The sequence below is a fragment of the Copadichromis virginalis genome, linkage group LG7 (assembly GCF_057382275.1).
Source record: "Copadichromis virginalis isolate Kocher_CV1m ecotype Utaka linkage group LG7, C_Virginalis_male_GT1.1, whole genome shotgun sequence".
Lineage (NCBI taxonomy): Eukaryota > Metazoa > Chordata > Actinopteri > Cichliformes > Cichlidae > Copadichromis > Copadichromis virginalis.
In genome coordinates this window covers 26,941,707-26,964,122 of record NC_140624.1, presented here as the reverse complement: position 1 = coordinate 26,964,122, position 22,416 = coordinate 26,941,707, and the positions used below count along the sequence as shown (strand labels likewise).

At 40.2% G+C, this 22,416-nt stretch overlaps 1 protein-coding gene across 4 annotated transcripts in view; it reads left to right on the top strand.

Annotated features, from left to right (window-relative positions):
* Positions 1–16,922: 16,922 nt before the first annotated feature.
* dnajc24 (DnaJ (Hsp40) homolog, subfamily C, member 24) overlaps positions 16,923–22,416 on the top strand; it is a 412,088-nt gene continuing 406,594 nt past the window's right edge. For all 4 annotated transcript variants that reach the window (XR_014921296.1, XR_014921298.1, XM_085462755.1 and 1 more), the window contains exons 1-2: positions 16,923–17,724; positions 18,911–19,046. Coding sequence is in view for 2 of the 4 variants with exons in the window: in XM_085462755.1 (XP_085318881.1) it covers positions 17,623–17,724; positions 18,911–19,046 (238 nt within the window). In the remaining 2 variants the exon portion in view is untranslated. The remainder of the gene's footprint in view (positions 17,725–18,910; positions 19,047–22,416) is intronic.

The window sequence follows — 22,416 nt, the reverse complement described above, 5'->3', positions numbered from 1 at the left end:
CCCGCTCACATCACTATCTCTCACACACACACACACACACACACACACACACACACACACACACACACACACACACACACACACACACACACACACCAGCTGCACTATATGTTTGTACATGTGTATTGTTTGAGGGCACTGGTGCTGTTTCCAAGCCATTTAACTTTAGATGGTATTAGGCTGTCCAGTGATGATTATGTTGTGTGAAACAGAAACAGAAAGAATGACAAACAGATAGATAGATAGATAGATAGATAGATAGATAGATAGATAGATAGATAGAGAGAGATTGGTGGCATGCTATCACAGAAGCAGTCTGCATGCCTAGGTGCTTGATTTTATACACCTGTGGCCATAAAAGTGATTGGAAGACCTGAATTCAGTGATTTGGGTGGGTGAGTGAATACTTTTATAGTGTAGATAGAGTACCTATCGCATTTTGTTAGTCAGAGGTCAGAGATGTCTCATCCTACATGTTGATATAATCCTTTCAAAGTCAGCATGCACAATAATGGTACATGAGATACTGACTGGAATTAGGGCAGAATACAAACAAAAAAAAAAGTTATTGGTCATACTTTAATGTTGTGCATGAATTTCAGTTGTGAAATAAAATCTGAAATACCTTACAACTTGGAAAATGTTTCATTGAAAATAAAAATATGAAAACTTTTAGTTATAAAATTGTAGATATTTTTGTTGTCAATTATGAAAATGTTCACTTTAATAAAAATTTTTAATACATACATATATCTGGAAAGAGCAGGAAATAGTAGGCTGTCACACACACACACCTGCCATGCTGACAGTATACTCACAGCTTTGGAAGTGAAAATGAGAGCATCTGGTACCTTTCTCTCCCACACACACACACACACACACACACACACACACACACACACACACACACACACACACACACACACACACACACACACACACACAGTCGTGTTTTCATATCTTTGTGAGAACAGCTAATTGACATAATGCTTTCTCTAGCCACTTACCCTAACTCTAACCGTCATAAAATTAATGCGTAATCCTAACCCTGACCATAATTGTAACCCTGACACTGAAACCACATTTTGAGTCTCAAAAATACCTTCAAACTCTTGGGGACGGGGATTTTGCCCCCATAGGGCTCTTGGTCCCCACAAGTATAGTAAACTTCCCATTTTTGGTCCCCACAAAGATAGAAAAACATAGTACACACACATGCAAAGCAAGCCTGCTGTTTCTTGATGGTCCAGGAGGGGATAGTATGAGTCCAATAATCTCTCTGTTTCCTTTTTCTCTGCAACTCTTATTTTTTCTTTCTTTCTTTGACGACGGTTCCTCTTGACTTTGCTCTGTCTCTTTTCTGGGAGCTGTCAGGGTGAATATTCACCTTGGTTACTGAAGCGGACAAATGACACCTTTTAAAGCTGCGACGCGCGTGTGTGTGCATGTGTGCGTCACTTGTTTCATAAAGTGCAAATTCCATTTTTGTAGCAATGGTCTGGAGAAAATATCTTTTACACTTCATTAGCTGGGTATGGAGCTGGGTGTGTGGACAGGGAGAGCGAAAGAAAGCAGAAAGAATACCTATCAACCTGTGTGTGTGTGTTGTGTGTTGTTTGTGTGTCAGAGCACTTAGGATGTCAGAAAGTTTGTGTGTATGTCTGAAAATACTGGTAGTTGTCAAGAAAATCCTGCTGCATTTGTCTTTGCTAACTTAACTGCAAAAACTAAGAAGCACATGTGAGACAAGTGTGTCGGCATGACATTGAATGCCGTCTTTACCAACTGTTTCCCTTAAGCTGTACCAACCCCCCCCCAAAAGAAAAACCCAGCACCAATTCCTATCATTACTGTCAGACAGTGCCACAACTATGACAACTTAAAAAGTCCATAAGTCTTGTACCCAATAAAAGCTGCAAATGTGATGAAAAAAATAAAATGACAGCCTTAACAGTAAGTGAGTGATGTTACTGCTTTATTTGCACAGCCTGGTAGGTACGGTGACCTTTAGAGTGAAAAGGGGTTAAAAACATACATTTAGTTCAATGATAGAATTTAAAAAACAGTTAAAAGAAAATGTTGCTTTTCATTATATCAAATATTAGTTTTACATACTAATAAAGCATATAGAGTATACAAAACACTTCTCTCAAGTCTCATTCAAGTGAGAAATTTTTCTGTCATAATTTTATCAGACCTGTGGACCTAAGTGGAGACAGAGGCAGGGAAAAGGTTTTCTGCTTTTATTTTTAAACATACAAAGTAGAGTATTGTGGGAATTCCCGATTGAGCCAGGGAAATACTTCTGCTGAGGAGGTGAAAGATTGCAATTCCAGGAATTCAATCCAGTCGAGGGATAAACACAGGAGTGGAGAGGTGGAGAGCACTCAGGCAGGTGAGTGAGCTCAGGATAGTTAACCTCTGTGAATTAAAAACTCTGGCTGGGAACAAAGAAGAGCAGACAGCAAGCAGACGAGACACACTAGACAACTGACCTTAAACTGTTAGTGGAGAATTGGTCCTCAAATAGATGGAGATCTGATTAGTGACATGAAGCAAGTGTGCAGTGGGCAGATGAAGGACAGTACTGTAAAACCTGTCGTGCACACACACTCAGGGCACAGGCAGACTTTATATACTTTATATACTGCAAAGATCACAACTACAAAATAAAGCGATTTATGTTCTTTTCTTTCTGGGATGAGACAATGAAAGAATGTCCCTATATATAATTATTATGCCACTGGTAATAATCAGCGCTGTCTTTGACTTATTTAAAGTTAAACACTTGAAAGGCAAATTTAGGATTTATTGGCATTCATGCTCTACATCATACAAACTGTGACTGTCAACATCCCCAAAACTCCAAACACTCAAACAGTTTTGAAATGCAAGCTTGCAAAGATTGCAGGATATCTAGTTAAGTACTTGAAATATTGCAAAATCGAAGTTAATATTACTGAATTATTGTTTACAGATTCAGTATCCCATCCTGTGTAACTGCTTTATCAGAAAAAGCAGTCAACTTAAAATAGAACTAATGTGGACGCTGAATGATATTTGATCCATTTCACAGCACAAAGTGATCAGACGTGAATTGACGTTTTCCACAGCTCAGTTCTCGGTGTAATCATGATGTGAAGACAGGTCATTCCCTCAAACTAATAATATTGAAGTCAGATAAATAATTAGAAAGTTAGACACAAACTTTTATTTACTGCAGCTCCCATCAGAGAAAGATTAGTAATTACACAGAGGCACTTTGAAGCCACCTCAGTGAACACAGTGATGAGACAACCAAGCAGAAAATTGCCAGTTGCAGGGCATGATACAATAATCTGCTGGATGACAAGTGCTTAATTAGTTGATTTGTAGTCCAGTGGTCATTTTAGAGGGCTGCTACATTACAAACACTTGGGCCGGGCGCAAAAAAAAAAAAAATCATCTGTGTGTGTCTGTTTGTGTTTAGGGCAAATCTGAATTCTAACAGTTTCCCACAAAACGCTCATACAAATAAAATCCGAATATTGCAATTTGCAGGTCATGTAAAGTTTATATTATAACCTTATTTTCTGTATTGACATATCTACTGTCAGTGGTTATTAAGACTAGACAGACTTATTTTTGCATTCCAACCATTAAAAATCCTGGACTGAAAGACATAATAAAAAAACAAAACAAAATATAATTTATGGACCAAAGCCACAGTATTTGTTCCCCTCAGTTTACATGTGCTTAAAAAATTTTGTTAAAGGATGAAGTGATGCAACAAAATGCTAAGTGTGTTGCTGTCCGCACAGCGCACACAAACATCAACTTTAAACTGAGCATTCGTTTTTCATTTTTGTTCATTTTAGCTGTTTCCAAATAAATATTGGGTTCAAGTTATTTGTATAACATTACGCTGTGTTTGCATCTTTTAAAGCGTTCCAACTTTTTTGGAGATCAGGTTGTGCACTTTTGCTGAGCTGCCTTCAGCATAAAATGTTAAGACTGTGCCCCCACCTCAGGGGGTCCCTGTCTTTGTGGTGTTAGGGTTCAGTTGTTAATTGGTACATGGTAAGTGTGACTCCTCATGACATAAAGTCTCGTACTTGGACCCCACTATGTAGGAAGGCCCCACTGTAATACTTCCGATGATCCATGAAAGCAAAAAATCCTGTTAATAAGCTGCTGACGATAGTTAATCTAGTTAGTCACACTTCAAACATGACTTCAAGGCCTGGATGACCCATAATTTTCTACTTCTGTATTCACACACAATTTTTTGCTTCTTGTTATATGAACGTAATTGCTACTGATGAGGATGAAGATGTGAGGTGGAGAGAAAAACTACTAAAGTGTTGATGGACCTTTAAATTATTTTATCATGTGCCAGTGACAGCTTTGGCCAGAGCCTCTCTCAGTCTTATGAAAGCTCTTAAATTTTGCTGAAACGCAACATTTACTTGGACTCAAGAATGAATACATTAGAATTTGTTGGTGAGTGATCAGAAAAATAAAGGTCATAGTGCTCTAGCAAAATATTGACCATAACTCAAAGAAGTCCTGTTTCACAATGACGACATGGCCAAAAACATATTTGGAACTTACATCCAAAACCCAGGAACAGAGCAGCAAGCTGAGTTGGTGACACGAAATCTTTGTGCACTCCTATTATATTTCTTGGAAGTTGTCAGTCTCACTTGTTTACTTGCTTCTGTTGCTTAAATCATGATGCAGTTGCCGTTTTCATCAGATGTGAAAAATGGGACTGATTTTATGATATGGAGGAAATGAGTGAAGCATTAGGACTCAGAAATCCACAATTTCATAGGTTTGCAACATGCTCAGTCGCAAAGCACAGATCTCTATAGTCTTTGTGTTCACATCACATCTGATTTGGAGTTATTTCAGAAAACACTTGTGAAGTATATGCTTCCAAAAACATCTCAAATAACAACTTAGCATATATAAATATAAGGAATACTCTTCTGCATAGTTATATTTGAGTTTGTATTGCTAATACATTTACAGGCATTCTGAAAATGTGGTTGTTGTTTTTTTGTAAATTGCTGAAATAATAATAATAATGTATTCTATGTCCCACAACAGAAGATGAAGGTCGTGGACAGAGGTAGATAATAAACATTTCTTGTGTGTAAAATATGTTTTCTAAGGATTTGCCAAAATCATCAGGGAGCTTTCTGTACAGACCATGAATGTACACTGTAAGGTTTTTATTGTGGTTTCAAGTAGATGTATAAAATTTCTTGGTTTGTTCCAAAATGCTGTCATCAAACTTTTTAATGGATCCAGACAAGAGAAAGTATTCCAAATCATAACACATGTGCAATTACGAATTCTTGGATCTAATTTTATAGTTATGGTTTGGAAATCAATGCAATTTCCATTTAAAATGTAGATATGGATCTGGGTTTTCATGTAGCAGTCACATATGAGGAGTTGAGACTTTAAGCTGTTCCTTGTCTGAGTTTGTATGAACTTCAGCTCCACTTGATTTCACACACACTTACAATTAATACAATGCATGCTTCAACACACACACTTGGAATTAACTCACTGCATGCATGAATACATACACATGCCCCACACTTACGCTTCAGCACACACGCTGGCACCTTCATGACACCCAGTCTGCTGCTAACACACTCCTCCCAGCACACACAATGAGATCAACAGACATAGAGAGACAGTATACACTTCCGTGTACAGTGACTTTACAGAAATATACTTTGTGATGCTACAAGGAAAAAATAAGCAAAGCGTTATTTGCAGAGTAAGTGAGCAAGAGTTCAAATCATAATGTTTGGCTGTATTCACAGAGATTATCTTTTCAATCCAGCTAATCTCCATGTTAAACATGGAAATATATTTATCACAAATCCTCTTCTGTGAAATACCTCAATCAGAAATCTCACAGTTCAATCGTCAAAACCACAACAATCACTGTGAAAGTGTCAGTGGCCCCTTATTTGCAAATGTTGAACCAGCTGCCAGAAACCTAATCAGTACACAGCCCTAAACTATAAAGTACACATCAGGAAAGTTGTTTGGTCTTGTTTTTTCTAAATAAGATCCATCGACAAAATTAAATCAAAATAACAAGCAGCTCTGGTTCTCACACACACCCTACTCTGGCTTTTCTTCACTGGGTCCCAGCATGTTTTTTTTATTTCAATCTTTACTTTTATTCCTTCACCTTTAAAGCCCCTCGTGGTCAGGTGCTTTGTAAAAGAAATGCTGACACAAATGAACTAGCTTGCACCCTTAACTGCTCATCTGGGGAATCCCCAGCCATTCCAAAACCAAGGTTTCAATCTAAAGGTGGCCATACTTTTGTAAACTCTACAATGAGCTGAATGAGTCTTGCAAAATCTGTGAATTCCTTCAATATACTTCTAAAAATGAATTTTACTAAACTTTCTAAGACTTTGTCACGTCCTCACTCATCCTTTTCTTGATGTTCTTTTACAATCTTTTATTTTGTTGCCACTTGTGTAAAATATTTACATTCTTGACGATTATATTGGGTTATAATTGTTGATTATTTTGGTTTTTCCTATTCACTGTTTTCCTCTGTATCAGTTTTAAAATAGAGTTTCACTTCTGGCTTTCCGGTTTAATTTAGTATTCTGCTGAGGTGCTTAAGGTTGTGAATCTAGTTAATTCTTCATTTTTGAGTTGTTAAGAAATGGTTTGTGTTCCTAGGTTCTATTTACTTTGTGTTCTTTGTGAGTGTCTCTCATCCCATATTGTTCTCCTTATGCGTCTCTAGGTTAGTTAAATATCTTAGGTTTATTCATTCCCTTCAGTGTCCCCCTCCTGTCTTTCTATAGCGTCCATATTATCTTCTATGTTAAGCCTGTCATGTCTTCATATTTGTTCCTTTCGGTCTCCCCACCCTGTCATGTATCTGTCTTTCTCTCTGTTCATCACTTCCTTTCTCTCAGCTCTGTCATCTCTGTCTATCATGCATCTGTTATCTTTGGTCTCTGGGTCTCTGCCTCTGCGTTTGCATGTTTCCTGCCTTATTTTGACAGTCAGTTTTGCTTCTCCTGTCAGGGTCCTGGGTCCCCTGACCCAGCGTTTTTAGTTCTTTGTGATGTTTGTATTATTGTACTTGTGTGAGTTATTCTATGGTTTCTAGTTTCGATCCCTTGCCCTTCATGTTTCTCTGTGTCCCCTCTGTTCTGTGTAAGTCTGTGTCTGCATGTTTGAGTTCCCCTCTGTGTCTTTCGGTTCTTAGAGTCCTCTGCCTTATGGTTTATGTCTCTGTGTTTCTTAGTTGCTGTCTCCACTGTGTCAAGTTCACGTGTCTGTGTGATCCTTCCTGTTTTACTTTGAAGGTCCGTGTCTTATGTGAATGTGTCCTGCTTTGCTTGTCTCGTCAGTCCTGATTTCTCCCAGCTGTGCCCTCCTTCTGTGTCTCATTCCCCTCGTTACTCCCCAGTGTATTTAAACCCTGTGTTTCTCTGAGTCGGTGTCGTGTCGTCCCTCATGCTGTGTCGAGCTCCCTGTGTCTCTCTGTGAGTTTAGTTTGCTTTGCATGACTTTCTCCTGCCAGCGAATAAAGCTGAGTTCTTTGTGTTTAAACTTCGTGCCTGCATTTTGGGTCCAACTCCTGCCTGCCGCACAGCGTTTCATGACATCTCCTGTCTTGTTATGTCTCATTTGTTCCCCTCTTGTCCCTTGTTGAAATGTCTGTTTGCTTTCCCTCGTGTCTCTCAGTTTGTATGGTCTTGGTGTTTTTCCCGGTTTTGGTTTGTTAGTTGAGGTTTTAGCTCCCTTTTGCATTGCTATTGTCAGGATATCAGTCAGCCTCAATAAACTGCTCACTTTCTGTTAGCTGATTCTGGTCTACAGACATTATTCATTCAAATTTTTGTGACTGTTAAGTTATAAAGGGCGACACAAGTTGAATGTGACACATGAAACAAGGACATAACTTCTCATTCGCAGGGGGATGAATATGAATCCAAAGAACTGGGATCTCTCATAAATGGTTTCTTTAAGAAACATGAGGGTAATGATTGCTGTATGTGTGATGATGCTCATGCAAAGTTTTGTTGAGATTGGCCCACCTGTTAATTAAGAGATAGTGTTCATACAGAATTACAGTGTACAGGCTCCATCACATTGGATAAGGCGTCAGTAGATATCTCTCCAGAGATGTTCAAGTCTGGGCTCTGGCTGGCCCAAAAGCCACTTCTTTTTTTTATCGTGGCTGTGTCCTCTGTAGACCACAGCAATAGATTTGAAGTTAATGTAATGTAACGGAAGTGAATCTGACAAACAAGCTTTAACTCTATTGCAATAAGTACTTGTCAATGACGACAATTTTTGCAGTTCATTTACTGACAGAGGGCAACAGGTCAAAGAGATGACAACTGACGTATGTAAAGTCCTCTGTTGGGTCTGTGTTTCCACAAGCCCCGCTGGTTTAGAGACTTATTCATCATGAAGAAAACAAGTCAGTCAGCGATCGATCGATGTACTTGCAAGGGAGGCTTCGTTGGTATCTACCACAAAATGACCCCAAATTTGGCCTCCGATTGCTGCCTTTTACTGGGAAAACAGTTCACACATTACACATCACAGCAAAACAACGCCCACCATAAAACCCCCCAAATGGTTCTAAGACAAGGCACTATGTGTGTATGTGTAAAAATCTGTATGCATGTGAGAATGTGTGTGTGTGTGGCCTCCTGCTGACCAAAAGGGTCATAAAAGCAGGAAACAACATCACAAGAAACAGATCTTCCAGATAGAATGTATCTGCAATAAAACACTACATCCCCCCCAGAACCTCGAGAGGCTGGGGAGGGGATAAAAGAATTCCTTTCATCACAATCACAGAGTTAAAACAATGTAGAGATGGTAAGCATAAAAATAACAACATTTAACAATTCACTTTAACATCCTCTGTGACGTTGGTAGCCCTGCTGACACAGTGGGCATCTAGTGATTTTCTCAGCAGCCTGCATACCACACCAACATGCAGTATGTAAGCAGGCTTTTGGTGGTTGCCTGGCAGAGGGCTACCAGAAATTTCCTCTCTGAGCTCTGTTTCTTGGATTTCAGGAAATCACAGTCGTTGCTGTGGCCTCTTACAGTTGGAGTTGTATTGGCCAACCTGGTGAGATTTTCATATACGATAGCCCCAGAATGATCCCATATTCATGCACGGAGGGGCCAGATTAGTGTCTGATTTCCACCTGCTGTCTAGAACTAATTATTGTTTTTGTAGTGTTTAGTGTCATGTTATATAATGAGCGCGATCCTGACAGTCTTTTTGTTTGTTTGTTTGTTTGTTTGTTTTTTTATCTCATCCCGGTATGTAGACTCACCTTCACCTGTGACGAGCTCAGTGGTGGGTGTGTTGTCAGCAAATTTAAATATGGAGTGAGAGAAGTAGATTGGTATGCAGTCATGAGTGTAAAAGAGTAGTGGGCTGGACTCATGATTTGTATATGTCATAGTCCTGGTCTCAATGTTTCTTACTTCCTGTTTTATACTGATTGTCCCTCAACTTCTGTGTGTTGTGTCGAGTTTTGTTTCCTCTGTCCAGTTAGATTCTTTTCACCTGTGTCTTGTTTTCCCCAGCTGTTTGCCTTCTGTTTGTAAGTCCTCAGTTTCCCTCTTCTCTTTTTTGTTTCCCCCTTTTAGTTGTGTGCCCTTTAGTCATGTTTTAATGTAAATAGTTATTGTTTAAGATTTTTGCTCCTGACTAGCTTATCTTTGTATTTTTGTTTAAGTTTAGCAATAAAGCATTTTTTGATTTTTACACCTTCCAAGTCCTGCATTTGGGTCCTACTCAGCTCAACTTGACCTCTCCTCTCCCACTAAGGACTGGCAAACCCCAAAGCTGTGAGGGGAGCTCACACAAACACAAAACATCCCAAAACTCAGTATGCTGGTTCAAAGACCAAGGACCACGACATGAGGTTCTATTTTGACTTTCTGTGGACAGCTCCTGAGAAAGTCTTTAATCAGGCAAATGTAAATGGACATGGAGAGGCCTATGTCTTGTAGTCAGCCGATTAGGATGTATGGGACTGCAGTACAATTCACACCCTGTGTTCTATGTGATTTAGTATCATGTGAATTGCTATAGCAATGGCATTTTCTGTGTATCTGTTACCTGTAAACAAACTGATGTGAGTCAAATGTGGGAGGCAAGGTAGTTTTAATGTAGTTGTAATGCAAGACCAGTTTCTCAAAGCACTTCGTGATCACCGGTGTAAGTGCAATGGCTTTACAATTGTTCAGATGCATTGGTTTTTTTTGGAGCAGTGGTTGCAGGGGTGGATGACTTAAGGTACAATGGTACAGTGACTAGTGGCAGGAAGATGTTGAAGGTTTTTGTGAAGAAGCTAGTTAGCACATGCTTGGAGTACTTTACTTGGAACTCTGTTGGGTCCAGCTGCCTTCCTAGGATTGACTAAGCTTAGCACACATGTCACATACTGGAGCAAGTGACTTCATTAGCTTCAAATCATGCAAATAAATTATTTGGTTCCTCCATGTCACTTTTTACAGCGTTGTTGGTGCTGCCTTTATTATTGGTTATTGCTGTAGCCCAATCCATCAGTCTTGTTCTTTTAGGACCCTTTTCCCTCTCTTCAAGTCAACTTTCACTCTTGTGTAGTAGTCTATGTCAGCTGACCTGAAGACAGTGTTGTTGGTTTTGTAGTGTAGTGTGTTGAATTTTAATGGGGAAAGGTCGGAATATGCTCTTTGTATCATAGTAGCACAGGTTTGCATGTAAAAAAAGCATAGTTTCTGTGTATACCTGCTCATCTAGGCCGAACAATCCCTGGTTGTGTGATCAAAGCAGCTGTGATAGAGGTGTGACAGAGCAGCTACAGGAGCAATCTGTGATGGTCTTGATAATTGGCTTTGTAGAATGAAATGTAGCAAAATTATCCTTTAATGTTTAATTAGATTTGATACTGATACAAATTTAGTTACAGCTTAACTAAACTGTGCGGTACTATTTAAAACATGTACTGTGGCCTGAAAATGTGTCAGAACCTGCTAAAAGATTGGCTGACTGGATGGCTTTTGAATTACACCAAGCTTTATTTAGGAAACATCTGCCGGGAAACTTCTGTTAACCAGCTGTGTTTCTTTGGCTTAGATTCACTATGTCTCTCTCTCTCTCTCACACACACACACACACACACACACACACACACAGAGGATCTTGCTGGTTCAGCAGTTTAAATCAACGAAGTGCTTCAGAGCACAGCAAGATGCAACCCATCATCAATCACACACAAGCACTGACACACACGCACACACACACACATAACTGAGTGTGCCACCAGGCCACGAGAGGGAAGCAGGTGCTGAGCAGACTGTGACCATATCTGTGTGTATGTCACACAGCTGAAGTGAGGATGAGATGTCTTTTTCCACTTCAGTGTGTTTTTATGCACTAGTAGTTTGCAGTTGATTGTATTTAGAGCGTATGTGTGGTTGAGTTTGAGGCACAGTGTATACGGTGGGCTGTGTGAGGCAGGTGTAGGTGACTCAGTTCACGTTAAATTCATTGAGGAATAGTTGTCCTTGTAAGTAGGTAGAGATCTTTAAATCTATATGCCTACATGTTGTCAACACAAACAATGGCCGAAACATAGTTTTAAATAGCTCTATAGAGCATTATTATCACTTTGACCTTCAAATCAATTTATCGACCTTGATGGAGAGGTCAGAGGTCAAATATTACATGGTACTTTCTATATATGTCACGGTGTACAAGGTGGACTCACACACTGGACTCCGGGGATTGATGCACACAAGGGAATTTATTAATGAACAATGTCCAATGAGTGTATATACAAAAGGTGCGGGGCAGTGCTATCTACAAAGGTGAGAGGGGCAGGGCTGCGGGGGAAATCCAGGTGAACACTCTCATCTCTCTCCAAACAATCCAAACACGAATCCACTCGAACACTCGTCACTCAGGGAAAACAGTCCAGAGGGCGATTCTCACAACGATCCAGCGAAGAACAGCCGTTGCTTCCTGGCTTAAATGCCATCCACACTGATGAGGCAGAGGTGTTTCCTCCTCCGAGGGCGTGGGCCAAGGGCGTGAACCCATAATGAGTTCTGCCCTGGCGAGAGAGCGAGAGAGAGAGCGAGCGAGCGAACTAGAGAGATAGAGAGAAACAGCTGATCAGCGACCAGCTGAACCTCCAGGCCGTGACAATATATCTTAAAAATGCACAGCATGTTTGCAAGAGTTGTAGTTTCTAAGCCTTCTGTCAATTATCAGCCAATCATTAAGTTGATCTTGACGACCTTCATGGATGTAACTCAAATTTGAACAGATTGTTAACATGACCCCACTCTACACCCCTACAAAGTTTTATCAGAATTAATTCAAAACTTTTCACACTATTGTGTCTAAAGATAGAAGTAATTACACACATGTGCATACACACAAATACTGCCAAGATCAAAAACCAAAAAAATGCACCCTGTTGGACCCTAACTCCTCTATTCATTCATTCATTCATTCATTCATCTATTTCCTCTGCTTCCATAAAAAACTTTAGTTGTAGAAGTGGTGGATCGACCAACTCACTAACATTTTATTTTGGATGCAGGCATTTGAATGTTAGAGACAATAACAGGCAGAAGTGGATTCTGGTAATGAGATGGCTGTTTATGTAGTTGTTATTTTTTGTGTTGATTATTATTTTAGTTAACACCTTTCTAATGAACAGCTGTTCTCTATTTGCTGGGTGTGTGTATCACTCAGTTCTTCTATATAGAGCTAGACTGGCTGCAGAAGAAGAATCTGGCATACGGGTCAGTGATTCTGACTGACATGTTGTAGCTGCTTGTATTATTCTGCTTGTTTATCATGTTTTTATTGTCTTTTATAATTAACAACAGCTTCATGATCACAAACAGGTAGACAGGTATATTTGCCTGGCTGTTCTTTTCCATCTTTAATGAGCCAGAGATGGCTGCTATAATCATCTGTGTTGTTCATTAGAAAAACTCACACTTTTCTAATGAACAGCTGCGCTATGACTGAGAGTGCTAGCCAGCACACACCCACGTGTATTTTTATTCTTATTCCTCCGTTTATACAATTCATTCCAAACAAACAGAGATATTCCATGAAACTGGGTCTTCTTCCTATCGTTCTGTAAACCATGACTCACATAAAACTTAACATATCTAGAATATCATCTATGTCACAACCCTCCAGACTTAATTTCTCTCATTGTCTTGACGTTTATTACATTTAGTTGCCTTTCTTGCTGAAATACAGTGCATTTTACAAGACAGTAGACAGTTAAATAAGAACAAGTTTGAAATAAATCCCATATAGTTATAGCTGGTAATGCTTTAATGAGAAACCTGAATAACACTGAGCTGATTTATTTTTTAGTAAAAAAAATGATTTGTGACAGCCTGGGAAACAAATAAAATATTTCTGTCTAAAACATCTACTGGAAGCTGGATATTTATGTGTGGCAAAGATTAAGATGTTTTTGAGAATCCTGCTGTCGCTGCTGTATCACTGACTAATGGAATTATTTAATTCCAACAGTACCCACATGCTGACTATGTATGTGGCAGTATGGCATTTTTAAAAAATATACAAATCAACTTTTTTTAAATGCAAAATATTGTTTCCATGTTAAAGAAATTCTTAAACTTTAAAATTTCTCCCAAATGTTGTTACACTTCGGGATCTAAAGAAGATTGCGGCAGTGAGGATGGCTGCTGTTGCTCGGCATCCACCTCAATTTCTAGGTTTTTTTGTAACATGCAGTGCACTGATAATCTATGACAGACAAACTCTTTTTAGACATTTGACAGCATTCACAATCTGGGACCGCACCAACATACTTTTTAATGAATGGAGGTGCCTTACCTTACCAGAGTGGAAACTTCCCTGGAGGAAAAGGGGAAATGAGCCAGAGAATGACAACACCATTCCCCAATTACCAGCATTCTTCTTGCTAACGTCCAAACTTTGGAAAACAAACTGGATGAACTGTGGGCCAGGGTGACTTTGCACTGGGATTGTTAAAGACTGTAATTTCTTTATTTTTACGGAGACGTGGCTTGATTCCTCAGTTCCTGACTCAGCTATTGTCCTTGTGGGTCTTTCCATTAACCACCAGGACTGGACAAAGGTCTCTGGTAAGTGCAGGGGAGGTGGTGTATGCATAATGACTAAGAAGTGGTGGTGTGTGGATGTACAAACAGTTTTATCAGGGTGCTCTCCTAATCTTGAACACCTCATGATCAGATGCAGACAATTTTATCTGCCTAGAGAGTTTAAAACTGTGTTCTGTTCCACTGTTTATATTCCCCTCCATGGCAAAGCCATGAAGGCACTGAATGAGCTGTATGATGTTTTCGACTGGCAGGAAGCACGACGCCCACTTACAGAACAGAGATGAGAGACTTGACATCACGGTGTCTGGATGTCAGAAAGACCAAAGAGCTCCCTGTGGACTACAGGAGACTGCAGGGCATACTCCCATTTACATGGAGGGGACAGAGGTGGAGAGAGTCAGATACTTCAGGTTGCTGGTTATTAACATAAGTGAGGATCTGAGCTGCCGACATCACAAATGTGATCACAAAAGCAACGAGACAGCGGTTCTTCCTTCTGTGGCAGCTAAGGAGGTTGGCATGGACCGCAGAATACTCGCCAACTTCTGTCGATGCACCATCAAGAGTATTCCTTCTGACTACATCATGACCTGGTAGGAAGTTGTAATGCTCTGGACCACAAAGCTCTATGGAGGGTGGTCAAATCAGCACAACGAATCACCAGGTCTGAACTGCCGGCCATCCAGACCTTTACAAACAGCGCTGTAGGAGGAAGGCCCAGAGGACCCTGTCTGATCCCAGCCACCCCAGCCATACACTCTTCAGGGACAGTTTCTACCCACAAACCATCAACCAACTGAGCTGCTGAAATATCGAGGAGGATATATTTCCTTTATTTATATAGTTTATCTTATTTTTATTTAGTGTTACTTATGTGCAGTTTTACTCTTCTCTGTACAATATTGAGGGGCCTAAGAATTTCATTGCTGGTATTGTTACCTGTATATGGGAGGGATAGCACTATGTTAGAGGAGAGCAGAGTTAATTCCAAGCTTCCAGAGATCCATGAATGTTGTAGATATGAGGATTGTGTACTTGTGAGTTGAGGAGGGAAAATTTCAGGAGGAGGCAGCTAGGCAAGCTTTGTGGGTGTTTGGGCCAGAAAAACCAACCACTTCTGTTACTGAGTCCAGAGAGCAAAGGACTCCAGGAGGGCAGGCAGGTAGGTGATAGGTGAGTATCCGAGTCCAGATACAGGCCATATATGGCCTGTATCTGGACTCGGGTGACTTTGCAGATGAGTAGTGCATTATTATAGTGCATTGAAATGCACTATAATAATGCACTACTCATCTTTTTGTGTATAAAATGTGTTATATGATAGGTGGGAATATAAAAAATTGTTCTATTTTGAACAGCTTCATCTGACTAATATTATACACAGCCTGCTTATACATGTTAGAATATTTTTCATTTTTCCATAATAACAAAGTCTCATACAAAAACTTCCACTAAGAGCAGAATTTTATCAACACCTTTGACCAAAGTGTGACCAAAAGGTTCACAAAGACACGACGTATTTCAGGACAGCTGGATGACACTACAGGAGGCTGTACAGACCTTGGTATTTAATAAAGTGACGATGGCAGCCACAGTTTGACAATGAATACTTTGTCACTTCACTAATTGAGCCTTAATTCACCCAAAATGATGACATAATTAACTGTACAACAATGTCATTCACCCAGGATCTCTCCTCTTCACCCATTCCCTCTGTGGTCTCGTTAAGAGCCACGACTGAGCGACAGACAGGAAATCAGATCATAAAGGTGTCATCATGTCACCTCATCACTTCTGTTCCCATTTCAATTAACAGATCACTTCTGGTCTGTATTTTCAGGACAGATTTCCCAGCATGTGGTCCTGCGCTGCTCTTTGCTGGATGATTGCTCAGACATTTGGCAATGGAATTCAACACTTTATATTGGTTGTTGCGATACTTTAAAGTAAAATATCTTATCTATTTGCACCACAGTTTGAAACAATCACTAACACTTGTTTCACTTCCATGATATTTTCAGAGTTCAACTATTCAACAACTTTCTCTATTTACATAGCAACCATATTGTCCTTATTTTGCCCCTAATCATGTTCTGCAATAATTACTGTTGTTCTCTGGATAAAGGGAATTAGCTGTTGTTCACACTTGTTTTCCCAAGAAAATTCTCCAAATGCTCCAAGTTAATCAGAATTTGGTTGGTATCCTCATCCTATGGTAGCTGGGATGGTTTCCAGATTATCTATCTACTTCACAATATAATATAATAAAAAAAGTCTTTCTATACACATCAGTATCAAATCATACACTATGGTATTAGTTTTTTTACCTGAGCCTTTTCCCTTTTGTTGACATATCTGTAGACAAAGACGTGTTTGACACTCTCTCACACTGCCTACAGGATTGTGTTGTACAGGGGACTGACAAATTAAAGAAATAACTAAAACGTTTTTCATCTTGTAAGTTTCAGATGTCATTGAGTAAGGGGCTTTGGCACACGATGTAGGACCCATTATTCTAAGTTTATTCATTTCAAGTTGTGCTAAATCAGGAGCGAGCGTAAATTTGTTTGTTTATTTTATCTTGTGCTTTTTGTTTTTAAAATGTTCTTCGTCGTTATTGTTCTATTAATGTAAAAATAAAATAAAATGTAAATTTTATTTCCTGATAAAGTTCGTTAACCAAATACGTTGCTACGGAGAAGGATTAGAGCCACTGGGTGGGCACGTTTTTTTTTCATCTGGAAATGAAAAAAAGACGTGCCCACTTTTTTCCCCAGTGGCCCCAATCCTCTTCCGTATGTTTATTACATCTTGTACAAAAGTAGTTTTATTTTAATGGGTGCCACTAGCACTGTTGTGCACTAGTCTGAGTACAAAACGGTACTCGAAGTGTTCTGTATTTCATTTTCCTAGCGGAACTCAAGCAGGCGGACCATAAATACACGGGCTGTTTTTAAGGGGACTCATAACAGCGTAGAACGCTATGTTGTCTCGTGTGTTAGAGGTATGTTCAGTCCTTTAAATGTAGGTCTCTGGGAAATATAGAAAATGTGAAACCATAAGCGCCTTCGTCGACCACATTTCGTCTGTTAAACTTATCTAAGCGTTACTTTGTCGTGAAGCTCGCGTCTTTCCTGACCCCGGCACACCTCTGAGCCCGCAGGTTCACACTGAATAACTGCCTGTCATGTGTGTACCACACTGTGTTTGTGCAAGTTAACCGAGATTACCCACTGTAATTACTAATAATTTCAAACGAAGAGCTCTCGTTTTGTTGCAGTTCGTCCTGCGGCAGTGTGGAATAACTGTAACCCGTTCAAAGGTTGCGGTTTGATTTGACATTTCTAAGTGAGCACATTTTACTGAGCTGACTGCTAAAGGTCCTAAAAACAGTTCACATATTTGCAAAAGACTCTCCTTATGATGGTGAATGCAATTGTCTGATGTCAGCATCGCACTTACGCAAGAATGAACCAAACAATAGAGAAGGATCTGTATGCTGTCCTGGGAGCAAACCCCTCAGACTCTGTTCAGCAGCTCAGACACAGGTACCAGCAGCTGGCCTTACAGGTAAATCCATTCTCTATTTGTTCCATCTGTCTATAGACCCATACTACCTATATGCATGCAAAAGCGGTCTACCCTCATGTATTTCCATTTTGTTGTCCACATTGTGTGCCTTTTCCCTCATTTCAGTCCCTGGAGCTGACCAGATTTTTTTTTTTTTTTTTTTTTTGGCTTAGGCAACTTACCTGTGTATTTTTTAAGCATAAAAAGGCTCTTAACTCAGTGATGAACCAGTGTTATGTCTATACATAAACAATTTGGGAACAAATCCACTTTAGATGTTATCTTTACACACTTTGTTACTAGCAGCCAGTTCCTTTTGTTTGAAAACAGAAAGGTCGTCCTGTTTTGAGCCACCACCTCATACCATTTGGAAAGCATCTGATCATTGCATTGTCATCATGATAAGATTGTATTAAATGTGGCGTTTGTATTCATTCTCACCACTGCATTTACACCTGATAAGTAATGCAGTGGAAGCATATGCAGTTTTTTTCTAATGACATATCTTAAGAGGAGGTGGATAAGGGATCAGCCCCAGCACATGTGGAACTCCATGACTGTCATTTGTGCATGGAAGGATTTTGTTTGCATGAAGAGAAGCTAGCAATAAAATGCTGTCATCAGTTTTGTTAAATGGCGCACAGATATTTAGCTGGAGGATAGCTATTAGCGACAAGTGTGTAAAGCTATTAGAAAATTGTTGGCCAAGACTTTTAAGCCAACTGACCCACATTTGACTGCCTTAGGTGCCAAAAGGTGCCCAGATGAGACTGTGCTGTCTAACTAATTTCTGTGTATTTCTCTGTTACATACATTCTAATGGATGTATCTAGTATCAATAATAAGCTGTAGCTCGGGTGGTAGAGCAGACATCGACCTATCACAAGGTAGTTTGATTCGCAGCCCCTCCAGTTTGCATATCATCTTTCAACTTGCAGGAGAGATAACCCAATGCATCCATGAGAGTGTGACTGTGTGTGAATGTTAGACAAGACACTTGGGCAGGAATAAAAGTGCTTTTAGTGCTCATAGTAGAAAAGCACTGTGTAAGTGCCAATCCCTTTGTTTTTTTGGACAGCTGTCTGGGTCTTCTGAGCCCTCCAAATGTCAAATATTTGCAATAAGTTCATACATAGAAGATGAGGTGTCTGAATATACGTTTGTTTGTGTGTGCACAAATCTGCAGTACCACCCAGACCGTCTTGGAGGGGATTGTTCTTCCGAAGCAGAGTCTGGTGTGAAGAAGTTTCTAGAAGTTGACGCTGCATGGAGGGTCCTTAGTGACCAAACCACTAGGACACAATATGACTTGCAAAGAAGAGGTGGGACTTTAAATTGTGCTTCATTTACTTTATTTACTGATAAGGTTCGTGATGGTTTTCTTTGACGGGAAAAAATGTTTTGTATTACTTATGTTGATGTAGTTTTATTTTTCACTGACCAAGACTGGCACAAAAACGTGAAAATGCATATCTTCTCTTTACATCTCGTGTTGTTGTTTGATGGGAAAACACAGTTTTCCTATGTTTTTTTTGCTTTGTTTTGTTTTTTTTAAAGAAATGTAAAACTTTAATCTTGAAAATTCAGACTTTTTTCCCTGGTTTTCGCCCCAACTTTCCGAACTCAATCATCTTTTTTAAAATTTGAACCTGAATGTTCAGCATGAATGCAGTATATCAGCGAAATGCTACAGCTCACCAGACATTATTAATAACCTGGGTTTATTTACCAGCAGCAGAGTACAGTGAATGCACAGTCCACCAAAATTTGCTCTAACCTCAGTCCTGGAGCAGAAAAGGAATCTCTTTCAGCAGGCTGGATATGTTTGACAAATATTATGGATGGAATAAAGTACCAGTACTTCAAAATATACAATATTTATACACAAGTACCAAATATGAATACTGTCATTTAAATATGCTGGCTCTGAAAGTAATGATGTATGAAGTAGGGCTGCCACGATTAGTCGACTAGTCACGATTACGTCGACTATCAAAATTATCGACACGTCGTTTGAAGCTTTGTAAGATCCCAAAAGATGCAGGAATAAGTAGTAGGATTTCCGAGTGTAATAACGGACTGAAACAGAAGATGGCAGCACTGCATGTACAAGGATGCCAGCTGCCGTTAAACTACGAAGAAGAAGAAGCTGTGTCCGGTATCGTAGCTGTGTCCAAATTCAGGGGCCGCATCGTCCTGTGGCCGCATTTGTAGGCCGATTACGTTACAGCGACACCATGAAGACTGTCCAAATTCAAAGACTCCGACAAATGCGCCCTTCATTTCCCCAGATTTGAAGGATGGGTCGGGTGCATACTTCATGGCCCAACCTATCCCAGAATTCATAGCGCGGCCCAGCTCAGTTTCCTTTTTTTTTTTTTTTTTTTTTTTTTTTTAAATTTATTTTGCGCCTGTCCCGTTTGGCTCTTTTGCCATCAGAATTGTTGTCTAAAGGCAAAGAAAGATGCCCAACGGATTTACTTTACCAAATTGACCATCCCAGCCTTGCCGTAATGGTCCATTTGATTCACCTTTTATTGTTCATTTTATTTTCACTTACTGAATATGGGACAGACTTGACTGGGGGAAAGAAGGGGAGAAAGAAAGAGGAAAAGAGAAACAGCTGAGAAGAGGGACGGGGGAGAAGGGCAAAAGACAAAAACCAACAGAACGGGCAGAAAAAAAAAATGCATATATCGATCACCTGGATCACCTGCTGAGAAAGAAAAAAGAAAACAAGCAGAAGAGAACAAGAGTAATAGAATAAACAACATCACAATGATATATGGGAATATGACAGTAAATACTAAATGTTAAACATTATTGTGCAGCACATAAGATCAACAGAACACAGTGTGCTTTGAGGTAGGAGCCAAAAAGGGTGTAGTTTGTGGGTGGATCACCCGTGTGTACACCTGTGAGCATGGACGCGCTTGTTTTTTTTAGTTTTTTTTTTTAAAAGGTTCCTTCATGTAATGATCTGCTAGAGGGTGTGGGGGGGCCACAGCCCCGTCCTCCAGGGCATGAAGCAGGTATGGAGGAGATCAAAACTCCAGACATCCAGAGGCCCCCAGAACACAAGAGACCAAGGAAGACCAACAGAGGGGCAGCCGCGCCACTGTCCCAGAAAGAGCTGAGGAGAGTCCCAGATGAGGGCTCACTCAGCAGCCACGGAGCAGAAGCCAGGGGGAGTTGCAGTGACGCGCCCGTGAGCTCCGCCGGCAGCCAGCCGTGCCTGAGTGACCGAGCCCCAGGCCGAGAGGCTGGGGGCACCCCACCTCCGAAGTGGCCCGAGTCTCCTCTGCACCCTGGTGACATACCCCTACTCCAAGGTCCTGCATGTGTGGGTGGTTGTGGTGGAGCGGGAAGAGGGAGGCAGCTGGAGATGGGGAGGGAAGGAAGGGAGGGGCAAGTGACCAGCTCAGTTTCCAACAATGGCAGCAGCTAGCTATTTTTAATGTTACTCTTATTATTCTTTCTGGGTCACAAAATAAACGTTTAACATATTTTCAGGCAAGAATTTATCTGTGTAAACTTCAAATATCTGCTCAGTTTATCAAGACACCAAATATTTTCAAAAGCGCGCCGACGTTTTCTGAGACGTCTGTTACCCACCAGCTCGATAGCTAGCCGGGGGCAAGGCTCACTAGAGCCGTGAGAACACCGGACTCCCGGCAAATCGTTTTCAAACCCACCGCCGTCTTTCGCTACTTAGGTTAAACATGATATATAAGTCACTTAGATAACTTAAAAATGTTATTGTTTGGCTTTTTTCAGTATTTTATTTGTTCCTGAGTAAATCAGTTTGGCTGAGATCAAAGTTATAGTTTTTACACAGCTGAATAAACATCAAGCAGACAGCTGATTATCAGAAGTGTGAGATGCTCGAGAATATACTCCGGTGTCCTGTTATATTTTAGATAGCAAGGAGCAGACGGCTGAGTTTATTAAACTCCACCGAAACAATCTGCAGATTTCATTAAAATTTAATAAACTGTCATCTTGTCTTTATTTTTAGTTAGCACATACCTTAAACATACCAGCTGTAAGCTAATGATAGTTATATAAGAGCAGATGCTGCTGGTGCAATAAGCTGTACGTTTTACGTCCAATGGATGATGATCTGATTAGTCGACTAATCGCAAAAATAATCGGTGACTAGTCGACTATCAAAATAATCGTTTGTGGCAGCCCTAGTTATGAAGTGTCCAGTGACATTGGGATTTATGGGTTGGCTGTAGCTCAGGACGTAGAACAGGTCATCTCCTAATCAGTAGGTTGGTGCTTCTGTGTGTGGCTACTCCAGCCTACAATCCAAATATCCCTGGGAATTAGACAAGTTGCTCTCTGATGCATCCATCAGACTGTTAATGTGTATGTTAGACAGAAAGCACATCATACAAGTGGTAAACTGAATGGGTTTATGACACAAGGACCCAATGCACATAACGTTATGGGATGCCTGAATGTTTATGTATAATAGTTTTTGTCCTTTTGACAAGTTCAATTCAGTTTTATTTATATTGTGCCAAATCACAACAACAGTCACCTCAAGGCACTTTGTATTGTAGGGGGAAAGACTCTACAATAATACAGAAAGTCAGAGAAAACCCCAACAATCATATGAGCAAGCGCTTTGGAGGCAGTGGGAAGGAAAAACTCCCTTTTAACAGGAAGAAACCTCCAGCAGAA